This window comes from Gavia stellata, chromosome 29 (genome assembly GCF_030936135.1).
Source record: "Gavia stellata isolate bGavSte3 chromosome 29, bGavSte3.hap2, whole genome shotgun sequence".
NCBI classification, from domain to species: Eukaryota; Metazoa; Chordata; class Aves; order Gaviiformes; family Gaviidae; genus Gavia; species Gavia stellata.
Genome location: NC_082622.1, coordinates 2,208,045 through 2,224,342, shown reverse-complemented (window position 1 = coordinate 2,224,342; position 16,298 = coordinate 2,208,045). Strand labels below are relative to the sequence as shown.

The 16,298-nt window shown below is 43.8% G+C and overlaps 1 protein-coding gene across 1 annotated transcript in view; it reads right to left on the bottom strand.

Annotated features, from left to right (window-relative positions):
* Positions 1-16,298, bottom strand: part of CSMD2 (CUB and Sushi multiple domains 2) — a 304,852-nt gene that overhangs the window by 146,515 nt on the left and 142,039 nt on the right. The window contains exons 7-10 of the mRNA XM_059830635.1: positions 14,501-14,578; positions 7,216-7,303; positions 5,905-6,029; positions 3,065-3,186 (exon numbers count right to left, since the gene is read on the bottom strand). Coding sequence (XP_059686618.1) covers positions 3,065-3,186; positions 5,905-6,029; positions 7,216-7,303; positions 14,501-14,578 — 413 coding nt within the window. The remainder of the gene's footprint in view (positions 1-3,064; positions 3,187-5,904; positions 6,030-7,215; positions 7,304-14,500; positions 14,579-16,298) is intronic.

The following is a 16,298-nucleotide window of genomic DNA, read 5'->3' as shown; positions in this document are numbered from 1 at the left end:
GGTAGGAATACCAGTGACCAAGTTGGCATTAAACTCATACACCAGCAACTCCCATTGCTATACTGGGTTACGCACGCATGAGCCGCTGCGTTAGCCTACGCAGCCAGCCTCGGGAGCTGTTTGCTGGACAGAAGAAACCATCCGTGCCAGTGAATCTACTTGCCTTTTTGTACTCTCACCAATAAGACACGGTCCTGTCTGCACAATTTTGGTTGCTGGAGCCTTAATGAATTCTTTAAACAGCAGAAAACATGAAGGGCAATGGATTGTTTCCGTTGTTTCCCACCTTCCTGAGGAGTGCCAGAAGGAAGCCTGTGCCTCGCCTGGGCTCCCGGGACCACGCAGAGCCTGCTCTGCCATTCCCGCAGAGCGACGGCATCAGGCTCCAGCCCTGAACAGCAGCTCAAATTAATGCGAGCAGGCAAAGCGCTGTGCGAGGAACAAGCAGGCATGGCAGCGGCTTTCCCAAAACAATTACTGCATTCCTCTCAACCCTCCCTGCTTCCAAGAGGTGAAGACTTTTTCCCTACCTGTAAATTACGCTTCCAGGATGAAACATCCAAACCCAGAAACCCTTCATAAACTGATATTACTAATTAACTGTTTACCACTTCAAAGAACAAGAATATGGCAGTCTCTTACACAGTTAATACAAGCTGCTGATTTGACCAATCTATCCTTATTTCAGTTGTGCTACACCTCGTTATATGTGATGTTGCAGCCAACAGCACAAGAAACTAGTTTGTGCTCCATGGAATCTCTGCTCCAAGTTGGTAAGTACTGAAATTAATGGATATGACCAACTTCAATCCCCTTTACGATTTATGAAAGCTGAGGATCAGGACTTGCAGACTCTGTTTTCCAATCAAGTGTTTATTATTACACAGGTTTAAAAGCTGAGGAAGGAGCTAACCAGGGGAAGAGGAGAAACATTCCCTAAGTAGAAATTCACAAAGACAGTAAGTTTTGAAAAGTGAGACAGTCTGCCCAGGAAGCTTACAAAAGGAGAAGTTTGTCCTATCACACTGCTGAAGAAAAAGCAGAAAAAGTTTGTGCACAAGGCTGGCAGAAAAGCAAATGAACAGAGCTGAAGATTAGACTCTGAATATTCAACACAAAAGCAATGTGACAAAGGGTCACTAAAACGGCAGACATGGCCCATAAGCCTCTCTTGACAGTTAATTGCCACCTCCTCCTTCATCATTTGTTCCGGATAACCCAAATGGAAGTGTTAGCCTACATAACACCCAGGGCACGTCTACATCTAGCTCACTACAATGCCTTTCCAAACACAGAGGACTATTTTATATACACAAAACGTGGATTTTGTTGATCTTTGAAAGACAAAGATGCACAAAAATAAAGATATGTGCAATACACGTACCACAGCCTAATATGCTGATGTATTCAATAACCTGTCCATCCACAGGCAAGGTATCCCCAAGGGTCTGCAGGCCACAGGCTGAAAGACACAGCTGACACTTGAACAGTAATAGCTGCTGTTACATGCGGTCTGTTCTCCACTTGCACATTACCCTGATGAAGGAGAACCTCCTGGGTCTGATAACCAGTAAATGACTCCTAATAAATCAGCACTGAAAAATATCCTGGTTCCACACTCCAGTTTCCCAGAATTTAGGTCATTACTATGCTCCAAATGTAGCCAAACCAAGACATCCGCTGGATGAAATGACCAGCTAATGACAGCCCTTTAAATACAAACTCATTCTGAAATTGGAACATAGGAATACCTGGCATTAAAATCATAATCCACCAGTGATCTGCACTTATTAAAGGCTTGAACTGAGGTCAATGCGGAGAGAGAAGCAGAACTCAACAGGCTCTTCAGCCAGCGCCAGCTCTAGCTGTCCTGCCCCGGCCAGTGCTCCGGAGGGAGGCGAAGCTCCAGAGATGCCAATCCACCAGCGGCAGCAAGCAGGCTACAGCTGCGGCTGGTTGCCAGCATTTCTACAGACCATAACAATTTCTAGCAAAAGATGAGATCCTAGGATACTAACCTGTCTGTGAAATGCCTTCCTTGGATCAGAGGCAAAAGGCAGAGTGCCAAAACGCAGGACTGTCCAGAGGCAAGGACCACGGCATAACTGGCAGAATAACCATATGAGCTCAGAGACTTGGCATGCAAGATTTGCTCATGAGCTAATGGAGATGAAGTTAGTAGGAACCCAGATACTAAAAGGAATGAAACTTGTTGCCTTCAGAGGGCAGAAGATGGTGAGTAACACCTCAGAAAGTATATTTTGAGCTACACAGCAAAGTAATTTTTGTTCTTTATGTTCCCATACAGATCTGGAGGAGAGGAACAGGCTGAGTTTGCAGGGCTGGAAAAAGCTGCGAGGCACTGAACACTGCCCTCGCTGAGCCAGTAGAAAATGGAAAGGACTTGACCTTACAAAGGCCAAGGCAGTCAAGCTTTGTTCTCTACACGATCACCGACAACAGACCTGAATCACACATGCAGACCCGTGGGGACAAAAATATCCCCACCAACCTCCCTTCTTCTAGACCTCAGTGAGCACAGAAAGGACTTCTTTATGAATTTACAATGCTGCATAAATAGCAGCAGACAGAACCACACCTCCCTCCTCACGTGCCCTCTGCCCTTTGGGGGCTGAAATCCCCGTTGGTTAGGGGCCAGCTACCAGCCAAAGGCAAGTGGAAAATTCAGCATTCCTGGCACAGCCTTCCTGCCCCAACTGAGAGCTGGCTTAATAAGATGCTTTGCTAAGCTGTTTGGCATTTCACCACCATTCATGCCAAGATATCAAAGTGGTTTTGATTAAAAATAATTACATTCACTTTTAATTACACCCTTTAACAAAATGAATTTTCAGCAGAGAGGGAATGCGATGTGTTGCGGTCTTTAAAGACAGTTGAGAAACATGTGGAAGAAGTCTGCGGGGGGAGAGGGGGGTACAACATCAGAAACAGAAACTTGAATGGCTGAATATCAGAGAGCAGTCCTCTGTGAAGAAGCATAGCTATACAACGTTCCAACTAAGGCTCTGAAGTAATGACGTGGAGACGCATCTCTGAGACCTACCTTGGCTGGATTGAGCGCAGTGATGACCCACACACAGTAGGCATTGTTATCGTATTGTACAGGGTAGTTGGGAGAAGTTATCACACCACTGGGACCACGAAGGTACATATCACACATCCTAGCTGTGAAGAGGAAAACAAGACAGATGTGGGAGTGAGGTCTCTTAGCTTTGGGATGTATACAGTGTTCTTTGCTTACGGAGGAGAGAGAAGTAGAGAGGCATACAGTATGGAAGTGGGGGAAAATTAAAAATTGCTGCTCTGTGTTGTTTTCACTAGCCAAAAGATTCATTTTTTTCCATGTAACAGAGATGAAGGATTTATCTGTGATGAATAGATGAGTGGGGTGTTTCCAGGGTCTATCAAACAGATGGACCACCAGACCAACCAACAACCCATTCTCTAGTGCTCAGACTGATCTTACTTATTTTTTAACTATATTAAAGCTCTCTCAGAAATACTTTCATGTCCAGGACAATGAAAGCAACCACAGGGAAGATGCCAGGTTAAGACGCAGTTCCTTTTTAATGTCCCAAGGAGGCTGTACTTCCTTTCTTCATAGAAGCATTTAGGCTGGAAAAGACCTTTAAGATCATCAAGTCCAACCTAAACCTAACCCTGCCAAGTCCACCACTAAACCATGTTCCTGACCGCCTCATCCATGTGTCTTTTAAATACCTCCAGGGATGGTGACTCAACCACTTCCTGGGCAGCCTGTTCCAGCCTCGGACAACCCTTTCGGTGAAGAAATATCGGTGAAGAGGTTGACAGGTCAAAAAAATAGAGCAAGTATTTATTAGGCAAGGGCTGACTTCATTCTGGTATGACTGGGGACTCGGAACCAAGATGGCAGCTCAATTTTGTATCTTAAAAACATCTTAGGCAAAGTAGAAGCTGAAAAGTGCTTAAGTGGGGAAATTTTTGCCTGTGGTATTCCTTTGATGTAACGTTTAACCAGAAAACGTGAAGAACAGTGTCCTGGTTTTGTAACTGCCTCTGCTGTTGTGATGGATCCTCAAAATTAATTTCTCTCAAATCTCACAGAGGCCATATTTGCACACGTGGCAGCTACAAGGCTTTCTTCCCCCCTCCAATAGCAGTAAAGCATGGAAAATGATCTCCTGGCCAAACTGTTTGACCGCACAGGTGGTAACAAGGCAACATGAGGAACACTGAGAAGCCGCCTGTCCCCTCCTATGTGACCCCATCCTGGAGTCTGTTACATGTGTCCCACCTACCTTACAGAAAAAAGATAAATCCCGTTATTCCCATTTTAAAAGTGGACAACAGGAGCACAAAGGGATTAAGTGAGTCTCCCTGCTGTAGATGGGAAAGCTGAAAACCAGTCTCCCAACAGTGGCAAGGCGTCTGATCACTGGGTATTAGAAACGGTTACAGTCCAGGGGGTTAAAAGCTGGATTATCAGGCACCCTGATTTCTGCAATTTGGGAGAAACTCAATACCCAATAACAAAATGGAACAAACAGAGAAAAGTGGTATAAAGCTGAAATAAGAAGCAAATAGAAAACTTTTTAAAAAGAAAAAAAAACCCCAAAAGTTAGCAGCTAAAAAAAATTAAGTTGATTCATAGAATCATAATAATGCAGGCAAATCCCTTCTTATCTCTTGCAAGAGGACACCATAAGTTTCCTTTATAGTGTCACATATTTATGCCAAATATCCTCTTACATGGATTCAATTTATTCTAGGCTTGTTTCAAGAATTAGATGGGATTCCAAAGCCTTGAAAAAATCTGCAGATGAAATTAAAGAAAAAAGAACTGAAAAAATACCAATTTATGACTTTAAGAGCTTTAGAGGGATTTAATTAAAAATATTACAAGTTGTTCATTATTAGCATCATTAATACCACAATTATGCATGCCACTTTTTAGAGACGGAGAGGGAATGAAAACAAAATGGCCAAGGGCAAAATGGGCATTAGGTTTTTTCCCCGCTGAAAGAAAATGCCATTCACTGATGGCTCATGGCTGGGCCACAGGATAATCAGGATCACGCTAGTTAGGAACCACAGTCTGAGTAACCCCACATTGCTGCCTACTAGCAGCAAGCTCCATTTAACAGAATCTCCCTCCATCTTAGCTTTTCCACATTTTGCTTTAGGCTTTCACCTTGTCTTCCCCTCTCCTCCTTATCCCATAAAAAGAAATACCTAGAATAGAGAGAACAGAAGGGGACAGAAAGCATTGCGAAGAGATGAGGACATAGCACACAGGCATGAAAGGACACAAATATATTCCATATGGTCCAGAGCTAATAGCTTATGAAGCTCCATAGTTAATAGAAATAGCTTTATTAGTTCCATTATGCAACAGGAACAGGTGTTTTTCTTAAAACCTGAATTTCTGAAATCAAAAAGTTGCATGAGAACCGAGCAAAGGTTTCTTCCTCAGGCTTGTGCTGAAAAGACTGGAAAATTTGAATCCATATTACCCTCGCTCAGCCAGAGAACAAGAATCACCTTTAGAAAAGAATAAAGATCCTATTGACTTTTGACCATGAAGCTGGCAAGACTAAAGTCCCTTTTCACAAATGCACTCAGGGCAGCGCTGAGCACATCGGGGTGGACAGCTGAACATTCCCAACAGGTTGTGAGCATGGAGAGGGGCTCTCCTAGCTGTGCCCCTCGCCTGGAGCAGGGCTTTGAGCACAGACCTGCACCACGGGCCACGCAGCAGGCTGAGGTTAAGAACCAGCTGTGGGATCCCAACCAAGTGATGACAAACTTGAGGACAAAACGGGTGATGCACAAAGGGGACATTAAGGAGACGGGTTCTCTCATTACTCCTCATAACTCAGTAAAATTCTTTTGTCTTCTCACCTCTGCACACCGGCCTGTGGTCACTCCATGCAACAATTATGTCGCTCACTCTCTTGCAGGTGATGCTTTTGGACCCTTGTAAATCATAGCCCTCGTTACAGGTGAACTGGATGCTGGAGCCTAACCTAGCAGACAGAACAAAGGGTGAAGTTAGCAATGGAGACACTTGTGTAGCAACACGTTTGTCACTTACTTTTACTATCCCAGTGATTCGCCAAATTGCGAACAGAGAAGAGTTCACTGGCCCCCCAAGCAGCAGCAGCAATGAATGAGGGGCAAGCCTTTGCCTCCCGCATTTGCTTGTGCTGGGCGCTGTTTGCCGAGGTGGTGACAGTCCAAGAGCAGATTTGAGCCTTTCAATGCAACTTCAGTGGGAATTTTATTCAGTGCAGGAGCACAGACTCAGCCCCAAGAGATAACACACTCAGCATTCTTATAAAGAAAAAAAAATTCTTTATCTACTACTGAAAGATTTGTCCTTTATTCTATCACTTTGGATTCAGATCCTTTGCTGGTTTAAGCCAATGCTGCCTTATTCACTGAAGCGACACAATACCGGTTTGCAGCGGCTGAGAATTCATCCCATGGCATTTAGGGACTATTGGGAATTCCCCTTCCTCCACCCTCACCCCTCCGATCCATTTTCTGGATTTCACGAGAATTTGATAGACTCAGGTTAAATTGAAAGACGCTTTTAGTGAACAAAACAGCCATCGACAGCAAAATAAGATTAAATATTGATTCACCATTGCTAACAGCAGGCTGATTCATTCCTGCACACTTTCAGTGAACGCTAGCAACTACAAGGGAATAACAGCATTGTTGTAAACTTTATAAGAAAACAATTATCTAGCACCACATATACTTATTGACAAGGAACTTTACCAGTGCTTTGGGAAGTCACCTCAAATTCACTGGGGGCAGGGCCATGCTGTGACTTAAGCTAATTTGAGAGGCAATTTTTTTTGCTGTTTAAGACAGTTCGTTCTGCACATAACTTGAGGGGGGGATGACAACAGACATTGATTATTACAAGCCTGGCTAAACACCCATATTGTGAAAAGAGAAATACTCTGAAAGAGAGGTCATTACTGATCCTCATCCTAGACACGGTCTCCCAAACACACACGTGCACATTCATACACACTTGTTCTTCTACATCACTAGTTTCAGCAAGCTTTTCAGAGATTACACATTTAGAGGTGTGCAGATGGTCTCTAAAAACAGACTACATAACGCCAAGGAGCACGCACAATGGGTACAGACAGTAGCTTTGCAGCATGCATAGACACACACGTAAAAGGTTCTTACCTAAAATCGTTGCCTATTCTTTTGCCTCTCTCTGGAATCCCAGGGTCTGGACACATATTATGTCCCTGGGACACACCAACCTGAGTTACTACAAAGCAAAAACAGCACATACAGAGACAGAATAGCAAAAGAAACATTCTTTCATCAACTGTCTTGGTGGATGTGGAGAGAAAAATGGCAATTGGTAGCTCGAAAACCTGAACGTGTTCCATTTTGTTTAGAAAAAAACAGCTTTGGAAACAAATGTAACTGGAATCATTTCAGCTCAGTTTATACAGCAAAGCGTTTTCTAGGAAATGCCAGCTAGGGACACAGTTTTCCCTCCGTTCCACTACAGAAGTACCTCTGAAAAGAGTTTTTTCATTCTGCAAAATTACACCAATTAAAGAGCCCATTTCCGAAGCCTGTGATAAAAATGGCCACCTGCGACACGACAAGGTGACAGCCTACCGCCCCTCCGAACCCATCCGAGTGGTGCCGGGGAAAGAAAACAACTCAATGGAAAGGCAGGTGTATGATACCAGGGGAAAAACCAAGCACAGGACAAAAGGGAGAAAGGAGAGGGAAATGCAAGTCTAGCATTTTAAAGCAAGTAATTTAGTTTGAGTATGAAAAATTTTATGGAGCGACCGTAATGTAACCGCCAAACATGAGATCTATGAAGTGGTGACCAGCACTGAATAAAGACCTTCAAACTTCATTCTCTACCTCCCCGTTTCCACCTTCCCCCTCCAGCCTGTCAAATGGCGCAAACAAGCGTTCGGGCACTGACGTGGGGTGGACATAACCTGGGTGGCTCCTGACGAGGATGAGGTGAGATCTGGCAACATACTGATTTCAGGTTTGAATACCGGCAACTACCAAAATGCACAATAATATCGGACAAAGGGGTGATTTTGTCACAGAGTTGTAGAAGTTTGTGACTCAGTTTTCTTGTATCACTAAGGGAAGGACGCAAAGAAAATGCAACGCTTCTTGGCAATGATGCTGAAGCAGCAAAGCATGAATCTTAAGCAAGCATGGTTCCATTCTACCTCTGCCTATCGCTAGATTAAAGGAAAAAGAAATCTCAATTATACTTCAGAACATGCTGTGTTAGGGCAGTGCCCCAAAGAGCACTGCCAAATGTACGATGGGCGGTGATAAAAGCACATTTATCACACCAGACATGTTGGCTCAACAATTTGAGATCTACATGGCACCAAACACGGTGAAAGACATGGAGGTGTGTGCACGTAAATACTGACATGGGAAGATAAGCACATGGAGTGTCTATACAAACACAGCCTGCACAGTATGAACGCACAAAAAGGCAAGACCATCAAATACGGTAATTATTCATCAGTTAATTACACCTCGCGTAGTCAGGCACTACAGCTGGAGAAGGATCACTGCTCCCACTGCCGCAGGGCTTTCCTCGGAGCATCTACACCTATCTGCTAGCAACCTACGCTGAGAACATTACAGCTTCCGACCTCCTCCTCAGCTCTAGGCACTAACGCCTCATCCCATCCCCTTCAATTCCGAGGACCTTTGCCTCTCCTGGCTTCCCTTCCCACTGTGCTGGAGCCAGCCCGCTGCACCAAGCACGGCTGCTGTGCTGCTGGACCCGGAGGGATGGGGCAGGGCTGTCCCTGCCATCCTCCTCTGGCACAGCCGCTGCACAGGGCTCTGTGTTTCGGCACAATGCTTTGGTACTCCACAGTCTCCTCCGTGTGTTTGAGGGCAGAAGAGGAAGCAAGACACGGCTTTATAGGAAACCAGACTCCTAGGAGATTGCATTCCCTCTTCTGCATATTCATAACCTCACGTTAAGCTCCATCACATGGACAAGCAGAGACACCAGCAAGAAACAGAAGCACGAAAGCGGCACACGGTCTCTTTTTGATGGCTGCGTTTTGTAGCTACAAAGCTTTGCTGCCACCTTTCACGGATTCTGATGATTCTGAACATAGACCAGAGTCAGAAGGAAGGGAGCCCCTGCCCAGCGCAGGGATTCATCTCCGATATTTTCAGCAACCGTGCCCTGATAACCAAAGCAGCCGTGACAAAGCCCTGCTCTAGGAGTGGGTATCTCCAGCAGGTCTCAGAGATGCAAAATAATTTGGTGATCCTTCTGCAAATGAAATCACCAGCTTCTAAGAGCCCTTCTGCTAGGGCTTGAAACGATATGCTGCTTCTGAGAAATGAAAGCTTGGCTAGACAAAGTACATAGGTGACACCGTCTTCCTTCGGGTTTCTTAAATCGCTACCTGCCTACGCAAATATGATGACTGTGCATACAGATATCTCCAAACAAAGTAAAATTAATGCTTAGGATAGAGTGTACAACCTAGGGTTGTATGTCACAAGTCCATATGGTATTTTGGGAAGAGTGCTAAGATTTCTCATCTTACTGCTATACCTTCTCCGGAGTAAAACCACACTAACCGAGATATGCCTGTAACGCACACGTGCACAAACACAGCTGCTACAGATATTTCTGCATTCGAACACTTGTGTGCTCTTCCTTGCAGAGCAGATCACCAGATTGCCTTTCCACATCAAATTCTTTCTCCCGTGGTCAAAGGACTATCCAGACAACATCTTTCATGCCCACGTTAGTTCCTCTGCACTGGTATCACACCCATTTATTATGTCCCACACCAGATGGCAGCGAACCTTGAAGCCCTGATTCAAAGCTTCAGGAGGCAGCAAGGCTACAGACGCCCAGCAAACCCCGCAGGCACCAGTGGGCAGGTTGTCAGTTATCAATCGCATTTCTGAAGACTAAAAACAGTTTGTCTCTTGTTAGCTAGCATTTTATTAATATCTATATAACACGTGTAGGTAAACCAGAGAACAGGTAAGATAAAACAGAGCAAGGGGGAAAGGAAAGATATCTCTGTATCATGATAGGTGGGACATTTCACTTGTAAATGTAAAGGAGAGCAAAAGAAAAGGAGAGGATTGATTAGATGGCCACTTCCAGAAACTTTTGTCCTTCTATCTTTTGTTTTAAACACACACACACGAACATAACTAAACCAAAGGTTATAAACGGTATTTGTTATGCTGAGAACTTGCTGTCAGTCCTGCGTTCATCTTCCTGAAGGTTTGACTGATCTATGCCTAGGCTGTAGCACTCCGAAACAAATTCTTCAAGGTTACTAGAAAAACAATAGATCTTAAAAACAGTGATGAACTGTTCAATTTCTACATTATAGGCTCAAGGCTTCTCTCCCCCAAACCACAGCAGTTTTCCACCCCTTCATTCTCCTGATTTTTTTCAACAACTTCCTTCTCATCATGTATTCAGTAACAGCCAGTTATGATTGCTTGGTTTGCCAGAGTAATTTACTCCATCTGTTAAAAGAACTGAGAACCTTCTTTAGTTCTCTGTATCTCCCCATGTTAATAAAGTTCACTGATAGGTTCCCAAGGGACAATTTTTTAATGAATTTAGGAATGTAAAATATGAACTACAAAATAAAGCAGCATCTAAAAAGGCGTTACAAAGACTCAATGTTTCTCAGCATGAGAAATAGAGCGAAAGCAAATGAGTTTGTCTACTGGCATGGGCGTGGGGAGGGAAGGATTGTAGCAGTAATCAGTTGTTTTAAAAAGGGCGATCTTTATGATCACGGTAAGGCTTGCGGTTACTCCCCGCAACCATCTGGTCAAGTTAACGGGTTACAAAATTCAGTCCTAAAAGCAGGAGAGCTGACCTACTGATAGCGCGCTCACCCCAAGGAAGCGCTCGCTGCCTTCCCCACCCAGGAAAGTCCTTCAGCAGCCAGCAGCTGGTGATAAGCGTTTCCAGAACCTCAGTGGTACTGATCCAGGCGTTAAATACTCACATGGTTAGCAACACGCAAGTGTGAAAAGGGTACAGACTCGGGCTGTGGGGCCCTAACCCTGGAGAACACTTCCAGCTGGAAATCTTTTACCTGGGGAATTCTGAACCCATATTTCACATCTTGTTGCTATCTCAGGATTGTTCAGAAGTATGCGAGTTCAAAACCATTCACAGACTTCCAGATTTTAAAGACCATTTGCAAAGCCTGTGTTTGCAGCATGCCCTACTTAAACCAAACACAGCTTCTTCCAAAGCCGTGCTGCCTAGAGCTAGAAACCCCGGGCTGGCTCCTCCGCTGCTCAGTACTCACTTGGCGCTGGTGCAGTGCAGCAGGGACCCGCATACACACGTTTGGACCTCAACATCTGATGCAGAACGCAGGCTTGCTGCAGTGCTGAGTATCTAGAAGCTTCCATACACTTGGCTGAGACCTAAAACTGGTCAACACCTCCAAAACGACTTTGCATTTGTACATTTAAAAGAGAGTTTGACAAGGCTGAATATACGCAGAACTTGCACTACTTCATAGAGTCCCTTCCAGTAACACCCAGCAGTGCATTTTCAGGTATGCCTCATTCAAAGGTCAGAAAAGCAACTTTGATGCTGTTTTGTAAAAGCAAAGTACCATGTTTTTCCCACCGTGTGAACGTGGAACATACACATTTACACACTGCATGCAGTAAAAGAAATAATCTCCTAAGCGCAATCTAAAATTTAAAACTATTTCTTATATCTTATTCTCCAGAGCTGTTATTATTTTTCCTCTAAAAATGATTAAAGCAAAATGTCCAATTAATTTTAGGGATTGTGAACAGTACAAGGCACTTGATTTCAATTTCAAATAAACACATTTGACTGCAACCGAACACAATGAGCATCTCCCCCCAAAATTCCATGTTTTTATATATTCTTTTTCTGAAATAGTACCAAGAGCTGTTATGTGACTACATTTTGCCTCCATTCAGACACATGGACCACACAGACTTTAATCTGGCCAGGTAGGGTCTGGCAGCTAACCACAGCGTCCACCCAGAAAACCAGAAATCCTCTGAAAGCCCTGCAGGGTGTTAAGCCCGTAGCTGCAAGCTGCCTTACGCGGCCACAGGTTCTTCGAGGGAGAATTTCAGAACAGGCACAAAGAGCACTAGACAACATTGCTGGTAAGAAAGTCTTTGAAAATAAAGCACGGCATAGCTCTAGCTATTGCCAAGAGACACAGACATTTCTACGTTTCTGATATTCGAGCCAGATGAAATAAGAGCAACACTAGCAAACTTCAGATCTTTAATCAGCCTGTCCCACCTGTATAATTATCTCTGATGCATATGCAGAGTCATAAACTCACGACAGTTTGCGAGAAGAGGAGGCATGGCTAACCATGCAAACCAAAAAAAGCAAGGGAAAAAAGAAGATAACATTTTGGGCTCCATTTTCTGAAAATGAACCATTTTCTGGAGACATCTTCTCTGGAATCAGCATTTCTGAAGTTGAACATTTACTGTAACAGAAGTGTGACAGCAGAAGGCTGTGCAAGACAGAGGTTAATCTGGGTTTACAACCCAGACCTTGCTGAGAGCCGTGCACACGGAAGGAGCTGAAGGCACCAGGGTTGTGGCAAGCACCATGCTGGTAACGGAAAGGAATTTGGGCCACAGTACTCTCCCCATCTGCATTATTATAGCTTAATAGTTTTCAGGCTAAGCTGCCTTCCTACGCTCTGTTTTGCCTTATCAAATATGACAAGATTAGCGCTACCCAAGATGCTGAATTGACAGCTTTGGAAACTGGAGCCTGCTCTCCGTTGGGTGAGGATAAACCGGGCAGAGGCAACAAGAACGTCCTACACTTTTATCCTCAAAAGTGGAGCACGACGGGGACAGAGCAGGGTACGCTGGAACGGAAAGTTCACTTGCTGTCTCCCACGCAGCCGTCAGCGCCCTTCCCCGGAGCGCCCGGCAGGGATAGTGCTGACAACGGTCATCAGCCACAGGTAACACTGCTACAGGGAAGCAGCCTGGCATTCCCAGGGAGGAGAAATGGGAATCCTATACAGTCTCAGTACCAGAAAACTTACATACAGTAAACTAACGACTCCAAACCAGGCTACTATTTTTCACCCAGTGAAGACTCCCTTCCCCACACTCCCCAACATCCAAGATCGCAGATATCCCGCTCCAAACGCATCCTTTGGTCTCCAGTGCCCACACAATCAAAGCTAGTGGTATTTCCCCACAGAATTTCTTTCTCAGTTAAGTGAACAGAAATGTTTATTACAATTAAATTCTTCTTGGCAAGAATATGTCATAGGACCAGGAACATCTTGCATAGAGGGTTTTTCTTAAAATCAAATTAATTTTCTCTAAACATGCCCCACCATTTTCTGCTCTGGATATTTTGGGCAATTTACAGCCCACTCTTCAGTCACCTTGTTGGGCCTTGCTCCTGAAAAACTGGTGACTATAAGCACCCCCCTGTGAGCTTAGAAGCGAGCCATTTTCATTTCAGACAGACAGTGAGTGATGTTTTAAATTCAGTTCATCCATTTTTAACTGAATTTTGCATCTGAAATTCAGGTGAGCGAAATGTCCAAACGTTACCTCTTTGATGGGTGTAATGGACTACGCAACAAAATGAGCAATTATATCCTCTCCTCTAAAAACTATTTTAAGAAATGCTACGTTCCGCTCCTGTTTCAATTTATATAAAATATAAACTCGAGTTAATTTGGATCCCTCCTGTTTAACCTTAGAGTCCCCTAAGAGCCCAGTCGTGTCTCCAAAGTCACGTGCATAAAGAAACTATGAGTCTTGCTTCTGATTTGAAAAGAACCGAATGTAAAGATGAATGGACCTAACGGACTCGCTTCCTGCAAGAGGAAAAGACACCAGTGACAAAGTGATATTCTGAGCATGCCTCTAACATATCAACCGCTAGATACGCTGAAAGTGAGTAGCAAATCAGGAGACCATAGAAATCAGTATTATAAGCTCTTGCACAGCAGTGGTACGATTCTTCTGGAGGGACAATTAAATAAAATGCAAAGAGAGAGACTGCTATTGCCTCCGCAGATTTTCTGATAGGTCTTTTTTGGTGTGGTTCCTTATCCCTACTCCTAATTTTACATTAGAACATTAATTCAGTTTTCAAAATCGTTTACAGTTTGACACTTTCCACACTAAAAGACGACAGAAGTCATGAACCCCCGTCTGTCACTGAGCAGGGAGCATACAGTATATATTAAATGCACAGACACCGATCCCCTCCAGTCCCACTGTAACGAGTTAGTACATGCTTGTGAATAGAGCACTGGAAGGAAGTGATGCAGTAATGCAGAGGGAAGAGAGGGAAAAGCAGTAAAAGTTTTAAGAGTGACAAAGTTTTAGAGATTACTGGAAAGTCAAATGAAATGTTCAAGGAGATCATTCTAGAAAGAGCCAAAAAACTTACACACTGACGTCTTCTGGTTATTGTCCTTGCTGGGCATGAGCTTCACCCCTCTGGACTTCAGTTCGATTTGCTTTTTGACTACAGAGACAGATTTAAAACAAAGCAAAAGACAAGGAAAAGATTTAGCTAAGCATTAGGGATTATTTGAAAAGAAAGCGAAGCAACAGTTGTATACCACGCACAGCGCAGGATACCCTGCATCTGTCCCTTACAGCTCAGGCAACTTATCCTGACCCCTCAAAACCATCAGGGCCCCCCTTTCATTTACCGTGTTAGGTCTGGACCGGTGTCTTTGGGATCCGAGCCAAGCTGGCCCAACTGGCATATAAAAATTGGGCACACAACCCCCATCCCTCTGTAACCGTGCCATTTTGCTCAACATACTGAAAATGGGAAACAGACAAAAGGGAAGCTCTACAGAACTTCTGGGATCCTGAGAGTAAAACGCTGAGTTGGTTTTGCCCAGTTTTACTGATGCAGTTATTCCATGAATATATTACACAGTAAAGCCGTTCCCTGCTTCTATGGGGATACAGCACTCAAATGAACACCCCATAACCTAAAAATTATACATGATCTCTATCAACAGCAGGCTCAAAAGGGCAGTAAAATTGCAGAAAAAGAGCCATATTAAAATCATATTATTGGCAAAGAGAAGTATAAATTTACAGACCCGCTATTAATAGCCACAGGCACATCAATTATAGAATCTGCATGGTGACTCTACCAGAGGTCCTGCTGTGACCATTCATCTCCCCGCTCTACACCTCATCCAGATGAGAAAACGTATGAGGGTAGCAACAAGATTTCTAGCCATCCATCCATCGCCAAGAGAGTCCCATCCTTCCCCACAGTATGAAAACTCCCCACATAACTGAGCAGCTATTTGTTTTTATTATCTGGACTTGGCTGTTACTGAGGTCCTCTCTACACAAGAGGGTTTTGCACAAAACCCACGCTGTCAAAACCATCTGGATACCGGTAGAGAGAGAGACAGCGGCTTCCTGCAGCATACGCACAGATATTTTTGACTAACACACAGCAGAAATTTTACTGGCATTATTTGAAGTTAATGTGGCTAAAGAATAACTACACATCAGAAAGCACAATGTCCAAATCACTTTATAGGATCCTTTTTTGATGAGCCGGTCCTTATCTATGGAGAAAAACAGCCCATCTTCCACTTCAAACCATTCTTTTCTTGTTCTTCATCTTGTCATACTTTCATCCCTAAATTAGCACATTTCTAAGACAAAGTTGTCAAGAAAAATTACTGATATAACTAACAAGGTTTTTTTAATCATGCTTTTCTGGCTTGAAAAAAATAGATCTGTTTATAACATCTGTTTGCAGGAGCGTCAGACAGAGAGATGTCAAGCATTATTCCTTGAAGCTTACCTGAGGTAGTGCTTTCTGAGCTAGATGCTAGCTTGGAGCTTTCTGTTCATCATTTGGTTACAGCTTTTTGCTTTCTCTTTAAATAAAGCAGTCATAACTTCAAACTGAGGTCCGCGTTATCTTAAAAAATATTCATGAAGAAAAGCTTATGTCGTTCATGGCTGTCTAACTAGCATCCGTATCTCTAATCTGTTGGGGGGTTTTTGCCTTTTTCTTTTTAAGAGGGGAAAAATAATTAACAGTATGCCACTTTCAAAGCAAATCTAACACACCTTTGTTTCTTTTTTACTGTAAATCCACCTGCAAATGCACAAGGAGAAAAGCAGCAGGTCTCAGCATGCCCCAAACGGCCACGCATTCCTCCAGGTCACGGTACGGCAACTCTAGGATCTTTGCAGCC